Source organism: Oculina patagonica, chromosome 12 (genome assembly GCF_052425735.1).
Source record: "Oculina patagonica isolate OP01 chromosome 12, crgOcupat, whole genome shotgun sequence".
NCBI classification, from domain to species: Eukaryota; Metazoa; Cnidaria; class Anthozoa; order Scleractinia; family Oculinidae; genus Oculina; species Oculina patagonica.
In genome coordinates, this window is record NC_135769.1 from 27,878,700 (window position 1) to 27,900,030 (window position 21,331).

The 21,331-nt window shown below is 39.8% G+C and overlaps 1 protein-coding gene across 4 annotated transcripts in view; it reads right to left on the reverse strand.

Moving 5' to 3' along the window:
- Window positions 1–21,331, reverse strand: part of LOC144632796 (uncharacterized) — a 131,420-nt gene that overhangs the window by 94,471 nt on the left and 15,618 nt on the right. For 2 of the 4 annotated variants that reach the window (XM_078491529.1, XM_078491527.1), the window contains exon 7: window positions 18,791–21,106. The exons of 1 other annotated variant lie outside the window; for it this stretch is intronic. In XM_078491529.1, coding sequence (XP_078347655.1) covers window positions 19,845–21,106 — 1,262 coding nt within the window. In that variant the 3' untranslated portion in view covers window positions 18,791–19,844. Of the gene's footprint in view, window positions 1–18,790; window positions 21,107–21,331 lie in introns of those variants that run through there. One more of the 4 variants, XM_078491528.1, reaches the window with a different exon arrangement.

A 21,331-nucleotide genomic window follows, 5' to 3' on the forward strand; every position in this document is an offset into this window, starting at 1 on the left:
GTTTGCTTGTTCTGTGGCATGTTTAGTTAAAAGTCGTTTATCAGTCCTTTAAAAGAATATTGTTGTCTCACTGTCTGGAACGTGTATCGGATCAGTAGACCTCTCGAACATAGCCTGCAGAACAGGCGGTTTATTTTGCGGGTCGAGGCGCGAAGTGCTAGGTTTTTATTTAGCGGGTCACGCGAGCGCGAGCGCGAAGCGCGAATGAAAAATATAAAAACCGCCTGTTCTGCAGGCTATCTCGAACAATGATTTTGTTTATCATAAGCGTGCGGTCAGCTCGCAGGATTGTGTCTTTTCAACGGATGCGAAGATCTAAGATCCGAGTCCATTCAAGGGTAATGCAGTCTCAAAGCATTGTGAGTTATTTCAGTTTTTCAAGCTCCCCTTAGCTTGGGTGTTGAGATTTGTACAAAAACGGCAAATCGAATGATTTCAAATAATTGGACGAGACTTTAGGAGCAACTGATGAGTTCCACCGAGAACCGAAACTCAAGTCTTGCTTAAGAATAAAAAAATTGCCAGAAGAGATCATCGTTACCGCATCCTGGAGACTTCAAATGCAGTAATCAAACTGAAATAGAATTTATTTGTTGGATGCAAGTAACGAGACAAAACGAATAAAAAAATGGAGACAGTTAGTTGAGTTCCAAAACGCAAATCTCAACCAATACTTTTACCGAAACAGCTCAAAGGGAGTAGTGTTTGGCCTAACAGACATGTATTCAACATGCAAGCACGTCGTCTCACGTGAGATCAATATCTCATTTGACCTTTATTAATCTTCAAGCTTTTTCGCGTTTTCAAGATTTTTTTCGCGTTTTTCAAGATTTTTTTGCGTTTTTCAAGATTTTTTACTGTTTTTCAAGATTTTTCGTGTTTTTCAAGATTTTTTTCGCGTTTTCAAGATTTTTTCGCGTTTTTCAAGATTTTTTTCGCGTTTTCAAGATTTTTTCGCGTTTTTCAAGATTTTTTCGCGTTTTTCAAGATTTTTCACTTTGTTTTCAAGATTTTTTCGTGTTTTTCAAGATTTCATGTCACTTTTCAAGATTTTATGTATTTTTTCAAGATTTCATGTAACTTTTCAAGATTTTAACGCATGATACTCATCGTACACCGTATGAAATATATTTTTCTCTCTGACATCGGAAAGGATTCCCTGATTTTTTTTGGCTATCGGATGTAAGCTAAATGTAAATTTCCCTCGCATGCAGAGCTTTGGCGAACGAACGACACAAATATGGCGAACACAGCCTCGTCCCCAGTCGTCCCCGGCGAATTTGGATGTGACGTCACCCGCCAAGCTTGTCGAAGAAGTTCGCCTAGGACGCCTGGCAATAAACGGCAAATCCAATATGGCGGAGCCTGTCCAACGATTGAACTTCAGTCAACTTCTTGAAGAACTTAAAAACGCGTCAGAATTAGGCTGGGATTCCTTCATCCATGTCTGCCAGCAAACTCGTGAAGTAATTGGAGATTTTTTATTTAAGGTAGAAAAATTAAATGTCGATTTTTATGCGCAGCAAATTGTACCATCTAAAGAGCTTAAAGAATATGTTCCACTAACTGTAACTGGCGATGGGAGCTGTCTCTATCGATCGATTTCTCTGTTGGTGTCTTGGTGAACGGAGATAGAATAGTGGTCGTTCGTGGAAAGTTGTGATGAGTATTTTTGCTTCTCGCTAACACAACAACAGCGGTGAAAAGATAAAAGGCTCAAAGCTGATATCCATCAGTACTTTCAACTGTGCTTTCGTGTGTGCTTTGTTTGTTCCTTTGCCTTCGCTTTTTTCGAATATTTTTCGCAGTTTTATCCAAGGTAAGTGAAGTTGTAACTATTTATTCGAAGTATCAGTAGCGAAATATATGACTAAAGCTACTTATCAGAAAATTAGAAAGCTGTGTAGACATAGACATAGTTTATTTAACCACGAAGAGCTCAGGAGCCGTAGCTCGTTAAAACGCTCTCGTGAAATAAAAAAGGTCTAAAAATTACAAATAAAAGACGGTTAAAAGGTAAAAAGTGTATATGTACAAAATTGTGATTATGATATGAATAAATAGAAATCTATATAAATATAGTGTAGTATAGTGTAGTGGTTTGTTTTCTGGGAAACAAACGCTGCAATTCGCCTACTGTTGGTGACGATACCGAGTTGTAATGTGTCAACTCAGCTGCTTAACAGATTCAACTTCTCTCTTGTGAACTTCAGACTTGTGAGACTATAACATACCAAATTCCCTTCGGCCACTAAGCATTGACAAGATTATGATTGTAAGGAAACAAAAAACTGTTCCGAATGGACTGGTATCAAAATGTTTAGAATGGCTTCATTTCAGTTTAAAAGTCGTTTGTTACTGTTAGTTAATGTTATATTTATATTGTTACTATTGTTACTATACAAACATTATCCAGAGTATCTTCTAGATATACAATGTACTCTATTTGGATTCATTAAAGACCTTTTAGCCACTTAGCTTGGCACAATCAATCAAAAGGCTTTATTCTTCTCTTATGCTTTAGAAAGATGGGTTGGTACAAGCAGATCAGGTTTCATCAGCTGGCAATGTCATACATTTTCTATGGGCAGACCTCAAATATCAAGAGAATATGAAAACATAATATAACACTTTCCACTGCCTCCAGCTTTCCCTGCCTCCTCCCCAAATCACCCCACCCTACCAAATGCACTCCCCTAAATTCCAATAACTACTAGTTTTAGTATATATTGCAAGAGTTGAATACATGTAAATACTTTTGTATACTGTACTGTGTTTATGTGTGTGTGTGTGTCAGTCAAGCTCAGTTTAATATCTCTGCAAGTAGGAGTTAAAAAGGTGGTAGTTTAAGGAATGGGAAAAATAGTCAGTGTACCCATGTGAGGAAAAATACAAATATTTTTGGGCTATCAAAAATGCAGAATGGGGCTCACAAATTAAAAAGAAACTGGTCCAAAAGCCCCAGTAACCAGCTTTTATGGAGCGGTTCAAACAATATTTAAACATTATATATTTTGATACTTTAATTTATTTGCAAATAAACATATAAACACAGTATATATATATTGTGTTTATGTGTTTCTTTGCAAGTAAATGTCAGAGAGAATAGCAGAAGAATCATACTTTGTTAAACGAGCTATGTCTACAATGATGCAGTATGTACCTTGTCTAAAGGGGAAAGCAGTGCACTTCTGTTTCTTTTTGAACATCTCAGCAGGTAAATTTGTCAAAACTACACGAAAATTGGCAGCAAAATATATAAACTTCAGCTGAAATGCTAACTCTGCAACTGAGGGAAATTGAAATAAATTTCCACACCTTTTGGGCTGACAAGAACTGTTGGCTATTTAGTGGTGCTACACAATGGAAATGTTATCAATTCACACTTGGAATCTGCAATAAGTCATGACCAGCTGTAATTTTTATTTTATAAGCTCATTGAATTGACGAAAATGATTGAAGCATACTTGTTATATATAACCTGAACATGGCCCAGGATTTGGAATAACATCTCCTGCTAATGAAATGAGCCACAGTATACAAGAAAAAGACAGGCTACATCAAGATCAAATAAAGTTTTGGTTTACGAGAGTTAGATTATTTTTTTTCTTTCTCTAAAAAGCTAAATAAAAAATTACAGGTAATCAATGACAAGCTTTAATACATGCATCGGGGGATTAGCCCTCTTCTCTCAAGTAAGCTGAATTGTTTCTTTGTTTTCGCACATAAATTTGTAAACAACAAAGGTCGAAAATCCCGACCCTAGCTCTATAAACATTGAGATCGACGCCTTTCAGGTTTAAATAAAACTAACACAGTTACTAGTACCTGGCGAACGTAATTTGCTTACCACAAAGAACTTCTAGATACATGTAGACCCATGTATCACTACGAGTAGTGAACGAAAACAATGATAACAGAATAATTTTCTTAACTCTATTAAATACGACCAATACCATTCTGCAAGGCAGGAAAAAAACGGCATTACAGTTCGTCTCCGCCATCTAAAATAGTCCACAAATGTTCAAAAGGGATGCAGTTTCCTCATGAACCAGAAATATTTTCTTTTCCTCGCAGAAAAACGTATATTTTCGTCGAGCTATATCTGGGACTTTTTCTCGCTAAACTGGGACTTTTTTGCCATTTTGTGCCAGGCCTCGCGCTATCGCGCTCGGTTCCAGTCCTCCTCCGCTCACTCGCATAGCGCGGTATGGCCTGGGGACGAGGCTGTGGCGAACACAGTAGACGGCGTGTAAGAACACACGAAAGTGATTCCCAAGTTACTGCTCGCCGATTGGGCAGAATAATATAAAGGTTTTTTTCTGCCCAATCGGGAGCCAGCATTCGGAGAGCCGTTTGGAAATGGTCTGGAGAGACACGTTGCCCAGGAGCACTTCGTGCCGTGCTTGAAAACTTTCGTCGCTACGATTTCTGCCCGGTTTTCCTTCGTTTCGCCCCACTAACTGCCCCTGGGTCTCCGAGGATGGGCAAGAGGCCACAATCGGTCAGCACCGAAACTCGCGACTGGCTATTATCTTACAATTCAGATTTTTGCAGAAGAATAAAGAAAACCCTCTCGGACCAGCTGGGGTTGTTCTGTACTGAAATGAATCCAATTTTTTGTTATGTTCCGCTGGCTTGAATGCTATGTTTTCGATGCCAGTTTTACTTTGCCACTGGCATGCTTCCCAGCATGCATCGCAAAGGTAATCTTATCCTGGCGAGTAATAGCCTCCCACGCAGTCGTTTTCCCCGTGGGGAGGAGTGTAACGCGATCGCCAGGCTAGGCGAGTAACTGCAGTTTGGCGGTCTTGTGAACAGGCAGACTTGCCTACAAGTCGAGCTCAGAAAGCGCGAAAAGAGGTCTACTACCACCAAACCGGAAACGAGAAGCGAACGACTTTTAGAAAGTCTAGCGAACAGGCTTTCCGGAGTGATCAAACGGACGGCGCGCTACGGAAAGCCTGTTCGCAGGCTGGCAGGCAGGCAGTATTCTCTTTCAAGACGAAATTCAGTTGTTCAGCAACAAAGTCAACAAATGCACACTGCAGACTGGCAATTCGGTTAGCCTGAATAGCACTGCAGCTAGGCTGAATAACATTTATGTTTACGGTTAACTCTCAATAATGGTATTAAATGAGATGATAACACGATATTATCTAAAAAAAAAGTGCCAGTGTGCAGTCTGCATTTGTCGCACAACGCGGAACACTTGATGATGTTGTAAATTTGGCAAGATTTCCGTATAACCCAACAATAACCATTTTATTTTGCCAAAGATAAATTAAACATACATTTACTGATGCATGCAAATAAAAGAAACAAACAGGAAATGAGTCTGGGTAGAGAAATGTGTAGGAGAAAGGACTAATAACAGTAAAAGTGAGTCCGCTATGCGAACATGTGTGGACTTTCATTTGAATAAAAGTTTACATTATGAATTAATCAATGAGTTACTGTAGCAGTCAACAACTTCAAGTTTCGAATCGAGTAATTCGAGATACAAGGCGAAAAAACAAAGAACTTGTCAATCAATTTATTATTTACAAGACTGTTGGAAGTGTACTATTACTTGTCTTATGTACTACGCTTCAAGAAATATATTTTTCTGTTTACGAAATATTCACTTGAAGTCGGTGTTTTGAGAGGCGGCGAAGGACGTTATTTGAACCGACAATTAAATTATTTTGTCGCACGGTTTGGATATATGCATATTCTACGGTTCGATGTTATTTTTATTCTTTCATGGCAATGTTTTAGTTCAGTACTGAATTCGACATCGGTCTTTTGTTAAATATACTACTTGAGAGAAATGGAGCAGGTGAATTATATCCCGGAGTCCAAGACAAGTAAAACAACATGATCAGCGAACCCCGGGGGGGGGGGACTCCCTATAATGGCCTATACGGGGAGGCTCCGCCCGAAAGGGGTACCTTTTTCAGGCTTCAGGTATATAAAAGGGTAGGAATTTCACGAGGTTAAGTATACGAAAGGGTATGGAAATCTGTCATTTGGCTATTTAAAAGGGCCTTTAATTAAAATATTTCGAACGGACGCAATTTATGGTTGTATTATTTTAATTTATTAAGCACTACATAAAAATGACAAGAAAACGTCCTATTTCAAGTCCACGCCATGTCTCTTAGGTATATGAAAGGGGTACCTTTTTCAGTTAAACGTATACGAAAGGGGTACAATTTCTGTGAAAAATGGTATATAAAAGGGTAAGGGGTTAGAACTTGGGGCGGAGCCTCCCCGTATAAAACTATTTTGAGTAGCCCCCCCGGGCAGCGAACTTGTTTTGATACAACTCGTTGTGCATTCATTGTGTGTGGCAAAGCTGAAATAAATAAATAACCAGACATTTGATTCGTTTTAATATGCGAATCAAAAATGCTCAAGCCGCACATGTACAGAGAAACAAAAACTGTGGAAAGTGAGTCAAAAGTGTGAAAAACAAGAAACGTGACCTACGACCGCAGTTGTTCAGCTCATTAGATATGCAGATTTCAGCCGTCGCGATTGTTATTTTACTTTTCATCTACGCCACCGCTGCCTTTGAAGTTGTTCCTTGATGTATATTTTCCAGCCACCACACGTTCTTCGAAAGCTGTGTCAAAAAGGCTTCTAGATTCAAGAATAAAGTGCGATTTACTCGATACTGATCGAATTTCTGGGTTTACTGCCTTGGCTGCCCATCTCACCGAAACTTCGGATTCTCCGATCACTGTCGAAAACCTCCGAAAGCACTAACCCGAGTTATCACGGAAAGTGACCCCCCAATCGGAAAAAACTGCATCACAACAATGTGTAGACTTTAAAGTCCACACAAAAAACGAGAGAGAACGGAACCCGTGGAAGGAAGGGAAAGAAATCCTCTTAAATGTACAGTAAGTAGTTATTATCAAAGTATATATTCAATGCCTTGGGGAGTTGGCCTTAAAAGACAAAAGAGCGCATGCATAGGTTTTTGCATTGTCGCTGTTTTGATGGGTGTATGTGCCCTTTCAACGAATCCTCTTACGTTTTGCGTGGCAGTCTCTTTTTCAGACCCCGTTTTCCCTCAACGAAGGTACTGATACGTGATTGTTTGATTGTTGGAAACTCAATTTCTCTTTGTTTTTTGGTAAACATGCAAATCCGGGATTGTAATTCTCAACGTACAGTTTGTAAGATTTTTTTTTTCGTGAAAGTGGCAGAAACGCGAGGAAATATAGTCATCATGTTAAAATCTTACACTTCCAACGACTATTAATAGCAACTCATCAAGGTTCTGTGGGAGGCGCGGTGGCCTAATGGTTAGCGCGCTCGGCTCCGAGTCGAACGGCCCGGGTTCGAGCCCTGGCCGGGGCGCTGCGTTATGTTCTTGGGCAAGACACTTTACTCTCACAGTGCCTCTCTCCACCCAGGTGTATAAATGGGTACGGGCGAATTTACTGCTAGGGGGTAATCCCTGTGATGGACTGGCATCCCATCCAGGTGGGAGTAGCAATACTCCTAGTCGCTTAATGCTACGGAAATCGGGATAAGCTCCGGCTGTATGGGCCACTTGGCTCGGACACAGACTTTACCTTTTTACATCCAGGTTCTACTCGAAAACCGCGAATCTGATTGGTTATCCCATTGTTTTCTATTTAAGAGTGTGTCCATAAGAGGACCAGGCAACAGGTGATACAGCTCATATCACCGATTTCGCCCAAACTTAGCATAAATGTTGGGTATGGTGAGCTATTTACTGTGACAAAACATTAGCTTAAAATACTTTATTCCCTTCAAGTTATGGTACCTTTTGCAAAAATGGCCATTTTTCACTTATTTATGCATATTTAATTAGCTGACTTTGATTGACCAGTTCCACAAGAAAAAAAGACTTCTGAAAATAAAATTCACTGCACTATATTCTGTGGTTATTAGGCTTTAAGTACAATAATTCACTTCAACCGTCCGATTTGATTTCTTCTCCTCAAACGGTCTTTTGGAAGGTACACATTTCGTACTGTTGGAAATAGCCTTTAACTAGTGCACAATATCTCCCATGAGCAACAACTTATATACATTATTCTTACATGGGTAATGAAATCTATCATTAAACTTCACAAAAATGCCACAAAATGTCTGGGGACTTCAATATTCTATTAGTATTGAGGAACTAAACACACGTGACTTAACGATTTCTTGCTATTTCATCAAAATTCACCGAAACACAGAAGCCATTTATTTGCCTCAATGTGGCACAAAATCGGTACGAAATAGATAATCAAGCATAAATCGATAGATTACAATCAAAATATTTGCGAAGAAAAGGCAGTTAGGGCATTTTTCGGAGCGTTTTCAGAGCCATATAATTCGGCAATGTTGTGATAGCAAATGTAAAAATAGCAGCGAAAGATTTTCTTCACAGGCTCGCTCAATTCAACATTTAGGCACATCAAAGTTAAGAAACAAGAAAGTAAATACTACATACATGCCACTTATCGACACACAGATGCTTTCTTTTGAAGAATTTGTTCTTCCTCGCTGCACTTCGATTCTTCGATCGATCTCAATTGACATGTACTGTTGCTTTGAGGCGCGATGAACTTAGCCAATACATCGTGGTTCATTCTTCGTGAAAGGTGTAAAGAGGTTGTCAATAAAGTCATTCAAAGAGCTGTTCAAAGTTCACGGAAGGACACTTCTCTCAGCCAGTTTGCATGAAATAAATTTAACTGGAAAATAAACAGCCGCCATGTTGTATTTCTACCTTTGAGCCTGCCGTTTCAGTCAGCGGTACGGCCGTTCACTGGGGCAAGTACGTAGTGTAGTCATCATATAGTTGTTTGACTAAATCCTATAGGGATATTCATAGAGGGGATACATAGCCTAGCCCTACACAGCTATACACGCCTATACATAGCCCAACACAGCTATACACAGCTATACACACGCGTGTTCATTTGCTTTTCCTCCGCAAATGTTTGTTTTTGTCGGAATAAGTAGCGGATGGCAAGAGCAAGTTTTTCCATCTTATATCAGATTAAATCTAGTACATATGTTTATTGTTTTTGTTATTGTTTCTGTCTTTTTTGGAAGGCGGGGGGGGGGGGGGGGGGTGGGTGAATATGGACATTCGAAGAAATGGCGGTCAGGTTGTCAGCCTGGCCTGTGTACATCTATTCCTTCTGTTCAAATCGTCTATATTATATTACACTTTGGCAGCTAGGAGACTGAATTTGTACCCACTCTCTTTTTCGGGATCCCACAAAGTTCTCCATCTGTCCATTTACCGATAAACGTCATAACTGCAGTTTTGTTTTAGAAAAGGGCTTTTATGGGGACAAATTTTTCCTCCTGGCTGAATGCCCACATTGAAAGTGACGAATTGCAGCTTCAAATGATAATTTTCTTCATCACCGACTCAATTTAAGTGGCTATTTGAGTTACAAAGACGCGAATGCAGACTTTTGTAGAGAACTTAAACCCCACATTAAAACTAAACAAATTTATTGCAAGACTAGGACTACGCAACACGGCAAAACTTATTAGCTAATGTTTCAACCAGAACAGGTAGTCTTCTGTCTTCTTCGAGATCAACGCGAGGGAAACCCGTTTTATTCCTTTTTTGTTTTCTCTCTCTACATTCACACCTTTATAGATATATGTATATATTTGCTGCGCCATATAGACTGCGTCGCTAAAGGCATTTCGTACGTGAATACTTTGTTCAGTTCAGCACAGACGCTCCCCCAACTAAAGCACTTGCGCAAGAAAGACCACCTGCTACGATTACAAAACCTACCTCGCTATCCACCGGATAGTGATTTATTCCGTGGTAAACGTTATTCTCTCTCTCGTGGGAGGATCGGTGGCCTAATGATTAGCGCGCTCGCCTCCGAGTCGAACGGCCCGGGTTCGAGGCCTGGCCGGGGCGCTGCGTTGTGTTCTTGGGCAAGACACTTTACTCTCACAGTGCCTCTCTCCACTCCACCCAGGTGTATAAATGGGTACCAGCGAATTTACTGCTGGGGGTAACCCTGCGATGGACTAGCATCCCATCCAGGGGGAATTAGCAATACTCCTAGTCGCTTAACCGGAAACCGGGATAAGCTCCGACCTGTATGGGCCACTAGGCTCGAAGCAGACTTTACTTACTTTTAAACGTTATTCTCCAATTTTGCTGAGTTATTCATTTTTTTCCCATTTATGCCCCGGGGGTAGGAGAATTTGGTCAAAAAATGTAATCGTTATGCGCGGTATTAATCCCTATTTCCGCCAGGGGAGGGGAATTTGAGCAAGCAATAAAAAATACAAATGTCTGGAAAGTAACTGGGAGACGTTGACATTTTGATTTGTTTAACTGTGTAGCGTCTTTTATGCTAAAAATAATTGTTTATGTTCCAAAATGACGCTAAATGGCGGTATAAAACTGCTCCGACGTTTCGGCAATACTGCCTTCTTCAGGGTGCCACCCCAAAACAGGCAGTATTGCCGAGGCGTCGGAGCAGTTTTATACCGCCATTTAGCGTCATTTTGGAACATTAACAATTATTTTGATTTGGTTGCCGTGCATGCCGACCGTTGAACATAAAAATCAAGAACTCTGTTTCGGTGAAAGTCAAATGGAACAGTATTTTTTTTGGAAAATCTTTTCGGAAATTGACGGAACGTCAGAAATTTTCTTACCATTTGTAAGGTTTCCCAGTTCTATTCTCCCATCCTTCAGGTCTTCCACCAACGGAAAGAAATAACAGGAAACTGAGCAACAAATGGTAAGCGACATCTATTTCGGTTAGTTTGCTAATTTTGGAAAGAAGCCTTTCAATTCCAACCGGTTTTCTCCAACAAATGGTAAGCACCCTAGAGTTCGTTCAGCATCACATTGCGGTAAACACGTCAAGCTGTAGCGGAGGAAAATGTTTTCCCTACGACAATTTGAAAATATTCTCATTTTTATCACAAACGCATCCAACGAACACTCGCGGAGGAAAAGCAAATGATCGCGCGTGTGGTCACGCGTGATGGACGCGTGATGCCCAGTGAACGGCCGTACCGCTGACTGCAACGGCAGGCTCAAAGGTAGAAATTCAACATGGCGGCTGTTTATTTTCCAGTTAAATTTATTTCATGCAAACTGGCTGAGAGAAGTGTCCTTCCGTGAACTTTGAACAGCTCGTTGAATTACTTTATTGACAACCTCTTTACACCTTTCACGAAGAATGAGCCACGATGTATTGGCTAAGTTCATCGCGCCTCAAAGCAACAGTACATGTCAATTGAGATCGATCGAAGAATCGAAGTGCAGCGAGGAAGAACAAATTCTTCAAAAGAAAGCATCTGCGTGTCGATAAGTGGCATGTATGTAGTATTTACTTTCTTGTTTCTTAACTTTGATGTGCCTAAATGTTGAATTGAGCGAGCCTGTGAAGAAAATCTTTCGCTGCTATTTTTACATTTGCTATCACAACATTGCCGAATTATATGGCTCTGAAAACGCTCCGAAAAATGCCCTAACTGCCTTTTCTTCGCAAATATTTTGATTGTAATCTATAGATTTATGCTTGATTATCTATTTCGTACCGATTTTGTGCCACATTGAGGCAAATAAATGGCTTCTGTGTTTCGGTGAATTTTGATGAAATAGCAAGAAATCGTTAAGTCACGTGTGTTTAGTTCCTCAATACTAATAGAATATTGAAGTCCCCAGACATTTTGTGGCATTTTTGTGAAGTTTAATGATAGATTTCATTACCCATGTAAGAATAATGTATATAAGTTGTTGCTCATGGGAGATATTGTGCACTAGTTAAAGGCTATTTCCAACAGTACGAAATGTGTACCTTCCAAAAGACCGTTTGAGGAGAAGAAATCAAATCGGACGGTTGAAGTGAATTATTGTACTTAAAGCCTAATAACCACAGAATATAGTGCAGTGAATTTTATTTTCAGAAGTCTTTTTTTCTTGTGGAACTGGTCAATCAAAGTCAGCTAATTAAATATGCATAAATAAGTGAAAAATGGCCATTTTTGCAAAAGGTGCCATAACTTGAAGGGAATAAAATATTTTAAGCTAATGTTTTGTCACAGTAAATAGCTCACCATACCCAACATTTATGCTAAGTTTGGGCGAAATCGGTGATATGAGCTGTATCACCTGTTACCTGGTTCTGCCCTGTTCTCTCACGGGCACACTCTTAACAATAAGACGGCAAGCTCGAGGTTTCTATCGGCCAGGGGCAAAGCCCGAGCCAACTATCAAAGTCGATAGAAACTGAGAGCGAGCCGACCACTGACCGATCTATTAAACTCAGAATATCGCTAGAATTTATGTACTGAAGGTTTTGATTGATACAATTCAGCGAAAAGCTGAGCACGCGGTCCAAAAGCCGACTATTGATCATTATTAAAAACTTGCAATGATATATTGCAATTACTGAGCTTTGATTGGTTAACAGGCCAGACAGCACCTGTGTAGCCAATCGGATTGCGCGATCACCTAATAGACGGTCGGTGGGTAATGCTAATTTAACAATAGAGTGTTTCTGTCGAGGAACTATCGGCTGATAGTTGCCCCGCGGAAATTTGATGTTCTTAAAACAAATATTAGCCCGAGAAGCGAAGCTTCGAGGGCTAATATGCTAGTTTTAAGAACATCAAATTTCCAAGGGGCAACTATCAGACCGATAGTTCCGAAATTATTATCTCGCCATTCATATTAGCTTTGCCACAAAACAAATCGCGTTCTTTGATACTGATGGAAAGTTGAGAAACTGATTGTTTTAGTAAGTTTTACCCTAGGATCTTTAGGTTAACGCTTTACAGTTTGGAATGGTTTCTTCTGGAACAAGAACACAGCCTAACAAAAGATTGCCTTGCCAGTTTCTTGGTTATTTGCTTTTGAATTTTTATTTATATTTTTACCACCAGGACGTCTTATTTACAGCTTTTGTTACATGTGGAAGTATAGATGGAGTAAAGTTTGTGTTCAAGCCTGGATGATACTGAACCCCTCTGTTGTTGTCACTACTTAACGTGACGCAACTCAAGTTACTTGAATTGTTTGAGCTGGTATATAAACAATTTGCTAAGAAACTAAGGTAAACCTCGGTAAACGACGATTTTCAACACGGATCAGTCTTTCCGCATTTGTGAACAATCATCTTGTACTGTTTCACAGCTCCACTGAAGGCAGCACTTCACTTGTAAATTGTCCACTATAAAACATAAACTAGGAGTTGCTGATAGCAAGTAAAGTGCTGCGAAGTGAGTTGTAAGAATAATAATTGCCAACGAGACAGCCGAGCCAAGAGGCGAGGCTGTCGAGGCGGCAGAATCATAGAGCCGTGTGCGTATGAGTGTATAGGCAGAGAAAATCTTAAGTTCTGCGTAAGGGATTCTTTTTTTGACCATATTTGGGTGTAAGTAAACCCCATATTTGGGTTGTATTGTTCTTCCCAACTGGTTCCCAGTCTCTCACTCCTTGCTAGAGAGCAAATGACCAAAATGGCGTCCACGCGGCTCGCTGTTAAAATTTTCAATGTGGTCATTCTGATTCATCCCTTTAATTTACAGATAAATAAACTTTAGGGAACTATAAATCGAAAGAGAATACCCTACAGAATATTCGACCGCCGAAAAAACGAACATCAAGGTCTTTAAAGCGATGAAATAATCTTTCGACTTTGGAGTCCTTTAATTTACGATCGAAGAGAGACATGAAAATCAAAAGCGGACTGTTGATTTCAAATAGAGTTTTCTTGACTTATGAGAATGCCGAAGTCGGGTAAATGCTTCCTTTTAGTGTTGATTGTGTTTATAGTAATTGTTTGACCGATGATTTATTCCAAATCAAATACCGTTTATATTTTATTTGGCACGCATTTTCGCTCCGTGAAGGAAATTAACATCAATACAAAGCGACGCTCACTAAAATTACTGCATGTCATACACACAAGAAAGTCAAAAGTTTTTCGCTTCTAACGGCAAATGTAATGTTTACTTGAATAAAACTTTTGTCTCCAAATAATCCTTGACCGTTCAAGTTTTGTTTTCTGTTCCAATTTTTTTAAGTTTTGCGCCCGGGGGGGGGGGGGGGGGGGGACTCGCATATGAAAGTGACGGGGATGCTCGTCGTCTCGCTTAGGGGTGTAAATTTCGAACTTTTGGTCTCGCTTAGGGTGTTCCGGGAAAAAACGCCCAAAACGCCAATATTTTTAGCCATAATGGTCTCGTTTAGGGTTACACACGAAGAAATATACAAATATAAACTCCATTCTTAGTTTTTTGGTATCTTTTAGGGGTCAAGAAAGGCTTGAGCCACACCCAGATTGGTCTCTTTTAGGGGTCATTTTCAAAATTTCCGACGAGCATCCCCGTCCGTTTCATATGGGAGTCCCCCCCGGGGTTTTGCGTAACTGAACAATAGAACATGACACTTCGCATGCGAGACTGAAATCTGACCCGTGCATTACTGTCTCTGATTACTGAAAATTATTTTTAAAAAAGCATCTTAGCAGTTTTGATTTTGGGATTTGATTTATAAGAAGTTCTTGAAATGCAACTATCCCTTTTGTGAACGGAAACATTTTAACCATCGCGTGTTGTATTTACAAAACAGTGATTAAACCTCATTTATTGCCTACATTTTGTGACATTTTAACGTTGAAAAGAATTTAAAGATTTGTCAAGAGTTATCAATCTGTCAATCCCGTAGCCTGCGTAGCAGACATCTGTGTACGTTTTTTAGTGCGTTTAAAAGAGTACGCGATCGCGAGAATACGCGCGCTGAAAACTACGGCGCCTGCTACGCAGGCTATCAAGCCTGTGTCATTTATGAACACCAGTAGCACTTTTTTAGCATATTACATAAAATACAATTTACCATAATGATATTTTGGTCATTTCAAATATAGTTCTATCAAAAACCATTCAATATCTGTTTTTATGAACAAACATGAGTATTTCGCTCGTTGGCACTTACCGAAAGGTACAACTAGTTATAATAGTAGGAGCGGAGCGGAAGGTCATAGGAATGTTTCGGATTTTCACATTTTCAGATGTGAAAGATAGATATGATTTTTCTAAGCGAGTGATAATGCTAGTGACATTGAGAAAGGAAGCAAAGTAAAAAAAACATAGCACGTGCAATTCGATCGCAAAGCCATCAGAAATACCAATTTATGACGTCAAAAAGCTCAAAGCTCGTTCCATTCTAGCGCGCGGTCATTATGAAAACGTTTTTGTGGAGCCTTCGCAAATAATCTTTGTAGTGATTTTGCTGTACATATGTACAGAAAGTATTTTTTTCCTTAAGTTAACTTAGTAATGGATAATTATGAAAGCGAATTATAAGAAGGCCTCGTAAATTAGTTATTCATCAGAGATGGCGCATAAGGGATGAAAAGACCGTTTCTCCGGCACTTTACTTGACCATCTTGGTCAAGAGAGGTTTCTTGGGAAGCATTTACAAAGTACTGAACAGAGGCGCAAGCGGCAGCGCTTTAAAATTTAACTTCTTGCTCTTTAGCGAAAAGGACATCGCAAACGACAAACCGGCAGCTTCCACATTTTACATGCCGCTGATCATACATACTGCATGTACTCAAAATCATCGCCAGTGAAAAAGTCAAATCGAGTGTGTGGCCTGTATAAAGCGCCCAGGCCCCGCGCGGACAGTCAAAAATAGTTCTGCTGCTACGCTAAGGCTTCGCAGCAAATATACCATTCCCGTGCACGATAGATACGTATATTTAAACATCGTACGCTGGTGCACTGTATTACAAAGCAAACCAAACAGCTGTTTTACACCAAACTGGTTGTAGTGCTTGTCAACACGAGTGGCGGAACCTAGACTTTCAATAAAGTCCTTTGTCTTGTTTATTATGGCGGGACCTCTCGCGACTTCGTCACTCGTGTGTACAAACGAGTGTACAATTAACCATAATTGTAAGTTTACCTGTTTTTCAAGTGCAAGAATTCGTCCTTCCGCTTTCTCTAGTTTTTCAAACAGCTCCAGGCGTTCCATATCCGACATCGGTCCATTCTATAAAGACACAAATAATGACAAAGACTTTTTAAAAAATGTGATTTCATCTCAAAAATTGCCGATTAACTCATTCAACAGATACACAGCTGGTCCAGGGTTCGTAGGTTGACACAAGATTACCTAAACGTAGCGAGACCTTGTTCCAACTTGGACAAAATTCTAGTTTTCAAATTTTTTTCAAAATTCTAGTTTTCTGTCATTTTCTGTTGTTGTTCTCTTTTCTTTTTTTGCTTTTAGGTTATTCCAGATTTCCAGACTCCTGAATTGCCCCCGTCCTCAAAGAAATATTTGGCTTGAATGGAAAATGATTTGAAATTAGAAGAGTTTGTAAGACAACACTTACCAAGCTTACATGTGTAAAATATATCTAGTGTTTTGTTGACAAACTTGTGTTTACTTAATAAACGTTTAAAAAAGTGCTTGTTGTAAAATGGACTTCATTCGGATGACGACAAAAAAAAATTCAACAGTAAGCTTTCAACCAATCAAGCAGAGCGGGAAATCTAACTGTTTTGATATAGAAAGTTTCTTTGTTGATCTTACAAAAAGTACATTTTATTGAATTTTTTCCAACAAAAAATGAAAAGAATACGCGATGCCATAAAAATTCTAAATTTGAAACGATTGATCCCTGTGCAGTCACCTTTCATAAGCAGCCACCTCCTGATCATCGCGCAAACCCATTATCAAAATACCAAAATGTTCTTATTCAAGTCGGAACTTCGAATTCTAGATAGCAATAAGCCACCACCTCTCCTATGAGACCCATTCTCGTCAGAGCCGCTTGTCCTTCTTAGCCGGCAGAGCCTGGGGCAAGAGGAACAAGTGGCTCTAGGGACAGGACAACTCGGATTAATATTAATCCGCGGATTATAATAATAATAGATTATAATAGGGTTATTATCAACCGGTAATAGATTATAATAATCCAGTAATAGATTAAGGCACGGCAAAAAATTGAAAGGATTAGATTATTATTAATAATATAATCCAGATTAATATTAATCTTTATTATAATCCCGATAAAATTCCGAGAATGTTCGGATAACTGATCTATATCTAGCCAATCAAATCATGTGTCACCAGGGCCACGTGTTCCTCGTGCCCCAGGCTCTGTCGGCTAAGAAGGACAAGCGGCTCTGGGGACGAGAATGATAGGTGACCGCAAACACTTTTAGCAGTAGCGCTGATTCGCTGCCGCGTCCCAAGGAGTCGCTCCTTGACCGTGTGCGGTCGCGCAGTGCGCTTGGCGTTATGGGACTTAAGCCACGTGCTCCCTGTTTTCCCGCCTTAGCCGACGAAACGCAACCGGGCATGGCGACGAGACAGGCTGTATGTATCGTCTGAAGTTTTATGTTTCAAACCTCCGGTAAGCGACCATCTTACACCTGTCTCCGACAGATTCTGCGCATGAGATGGCCAGAGCGCATCTGATTCTCTAACCAAGACGAAATACCAGGCAAGATCCCATCACCGACACCATCCAGAGTAGAAAGTAGAGATGGATTGGGCACACCGTACGCAGAGAGTAGACCAGCATCACCCACCAACCCTTGGACTGGAACCCTCAGGGAAAACGGGTCAACGGGTCCACATGTCCACACATTCATCGTGACACCGCTAGTATTGCAACTTGGGAATTGGACTGAGCGCACTGAAATCTCTTCGAATTACCAGATGGTGCTTAAATAAAACACGCGCCTGCCGTTTGAACCAGCTCCATTCGTGTAAGCGATCACATAGTGTCGACTTGCAGGGACGACGGAGGGGGGGGGGGGGGGGGGCTGACTAGTGACTTGAAGTGGGAGGGATTCTAGGGGCTAAAGCCCCCCAGCCCCCCCCCCCCCGGCTCCGCCGTTCCTGGACTATAGTTACTGGGAAATCTTTTTCAGCGGAGGGCTTCGTTTTCGCGATAAAACGTTTTGAAATTTGAGACACTCTAATTAAAAGCGATCTGAAATGTTACAAAACCCAATATTTATTTGCTTTCAGATATGCTATTCAGAGTTAAAAATAAAAACAAATGAAAACTCACACCATTGGTTAAGTATCTTTTTTCCTGTTGCAGTCCTGCAAGACCGCCATATTGGTGTACCAAAGTGATACACCAAATAATGACAGACACATAATACGTTCTGTAATTTTCCGATTATCTTTTCCTACTAGCCTGCTTTTCAATAAACACTGGAAGTTGAAATTTGGGCGGCTCGTTTTTTACCATCTACTCAAAAATCTTTTTGCTTGTTGATGTTTTAGCTTGAAATGTACCAGTACCAGTCACTTGGTTACGGTTTTAGAATATCTTTTGTAAAGCAGGGGGTCATAACAAATTGAAGTTTTGCTAAGCGGAGACCTGAAAAAAGGAGTCTTTTAATTTGTCACCCACCCCCCTCCGATAAATAATGAACGGTCCTAAGTTTTTTTTAGTGGCAGATTATTTGCCTGATAACAGCCAAATATATAGGGTAAGCTTAGCTTACATCGCTGTTGTGATCTTCTCAACGCCATAAACTAAATCAAGAATTACTCTTAGTCTGGCAAACTTGTAGATGCGTTAAATTGATGGCATCTATGCCATTATGTAACTGTTGCGAGAGGAACACGTTGAATTACCTGTTGAAAATCCTCCAAGTTGGGCGCATTTGTATTGCTTGGTGGCGAACGCTGCCAACTCAGCCGATAGTTTAAAGCAGATTTTGTAACCGCTTCCTTTTAAACTTGGCACTATCACTAAATTAATGCTGATCTCTATCAACCACAATGTTTGTTCTGGTAAGAAAAAACTTTATTTACTATGTGTAACACTTTACAGTGATAAAATAGTTGCCCTCTGTCCTAATTACAAAACTGATTAAAATATCTATAAGATACAACACAAAAAGTTGATATTTACGTTAAGCTAATATATAAAGTTATAAAATAAAATAAAATAAGAGAAATTGAAAAGTCTTTAGTACATTTGTTTGCAAACGAAAGATTTAATACATATAGAATGCTGCAAACTTTTAACCCAAGGCAACCTTACCTAATTCAGCTGAGTCACCTTACTTCTTTTAAATTCTAATAACATCTACTACAAACAAATTATCTTTATATTACAATTTACTAAATAAGATCGATGAAATAAATCGAATACCAAAACTTGTATACTATTAAGGTGGTATATAAAAATAATTCAATTTTCGTGGCTACACTCACTTAGAGCCACGCCTTTTTGATCACTGTTTTAAACAGTGATAGCTCTATTATAAAACATGACAGAAATTCTACAATTAAAGTGCTTGATTAATGCACCGCCCTGTGATACGAACTTACAACTTTGACATTAATTCTTGATTTTATTTCACTTTTGAATACCTACTTCAAAACTAACACTATGAGTTTTTCACCGTGAAAACTATTTATGCGTTTTAGTCAACGTTAAACACCGTTTTCTAAAGAACCCTCTGTTGCCCTTGATGCTACAATAAAAGTACTGTCTATATCCTACAAAAAATAATACGGTGCGCATATAAAAGTTCTAAGCTTGGTGTGGATCAAATGTCAATTCATACTAATTTACAATATTTTTGTTTGCTCCAAACATTTCGCTGACTGAATTTAAACTTAAAAAAATTAAACTTGGGGAGAAGTACACTGTATAAAGAATCAAACGCACAAAACAAGTGATCGAGAATTTTGTCTCGAGCATTCAACTTGTTGGAAAAGGCATTTTTGAGCATCTGAACGATTTCTGTTCGGACATGCCTCCTGACACTGGCGGCTCTAGTTCTGGAACTGCACTACTTATGCGTAAAGACTGTACACCTTGAAGACATCTACATCAACCTAAACCTTCCTCTGACACGTGCTCTTTAACTTTAGCTGTTACTATGATGTCAGCACGGTTTCTGCTACGTAGTTCATAATTACTATGCACGAGTGCTTCCGCCAAGTGCTTTAATCCTTCATCTGTTAATTGGTAATTTCCACTGAGGTCTAAGCAGTTTAACTTACAGTCATCGTGGGTGAGTGCTTCAGCCAAGTGTTTTACCCCTCCATCTGTTATTTTGCCATTGCATCTGAGGGATAAGCTGTTTAATTTACAGGAATTGTAAGTGAGTGCTTCAGCAAAGTACTCTACTCCTTGATCAGTTATGTTCTCATTCAAGGAGAGATCTATGCTGTTTAACTTACAGTTGCTGTGCGTGATTGCTTCCGCCAAGTGCTTTACTCCTGCATCTGTTATGTTCTTATTCCAACTGAGGTTTACGCTGTATAATTTACAGTTGCTATGCATGAGTGCTTCAGCCAAGTGCTTTATGCCTTCATCTGTTATTGCGCAATTGTCACTGATTTGTAAACAGTTTAACTTACAGGTACCGTGCCTGAGCGCTACAGCTAAGTGCTTTACTCCTTTATCTGTTATTTGGTCATTGCACCTGAGATATAAGCTGTTTAATTTACAGTTTTCATGCGTGAGTGCCTCAACCAAGTGCTTTAATCCTTTATCCGTTATTGCATCATTGCCACTGAGGTTTAAGCTGTGTAATTTACAGTTGCTATGTGTGAGTGCTTCAGCCAAGTGCTTTACTCCTTCATCCGTCAATGTGTCATTCCAACTGAGGTCCAAGCTGTTTAACTTACAGTTATCATGCGTTAGTGCCTCAGCCAAGTGCTTTACTCCTTTGTCTGTTATTTCGCCATGGCTGAGGTTTAAGCTGTTTAATACGCAGTTCCTGTGTGTGAGTGCCTCAGCCAAGTGCCTTATTCCTTTATTTGTTGGGTCACTTTGACTGAGGTCTAAGCTGTTTAGTCTACAATCACCCTCAGTCATTACTTTACACAATGTTACTAAATCTTGGTCCATATCTGTTGGCCACCAGGTCAATGGTCGTGACTTTGACTTATCACTCTTAGCATCCTCGTCAGCCTCCCTGACTTCTCTCTCAGCTGCTGGCTTAGCTCCATGATGACGAAGCAGCTCATCCAAGACCCACACCACTACTTGCCATGTATCTTCCTTGACATGAATAGAAACAAATTGTTTCAATTCATAATCACCCATAACTTTTGTGAAATTCCTCACGGACAGAGACTCTTGGCCTGTAGGATGAATGAAACAAAACATGAGTGGTGACTTCAAAAGGCCTGAAAAAGATTGTTAAAGGAATGAACTGCACTTTCACTTTCAGTTTAATCTCCCTACAGCAAATTAAAGAACTCAAAAGAGGATATAAGACTGCCTCAGAAATTGTAAATTTTCTTTATTAACTTGGAACCTGATTGATTTCCCAGTTAGCGTTGTCTTTGGCCTCGCCATCGTGATTT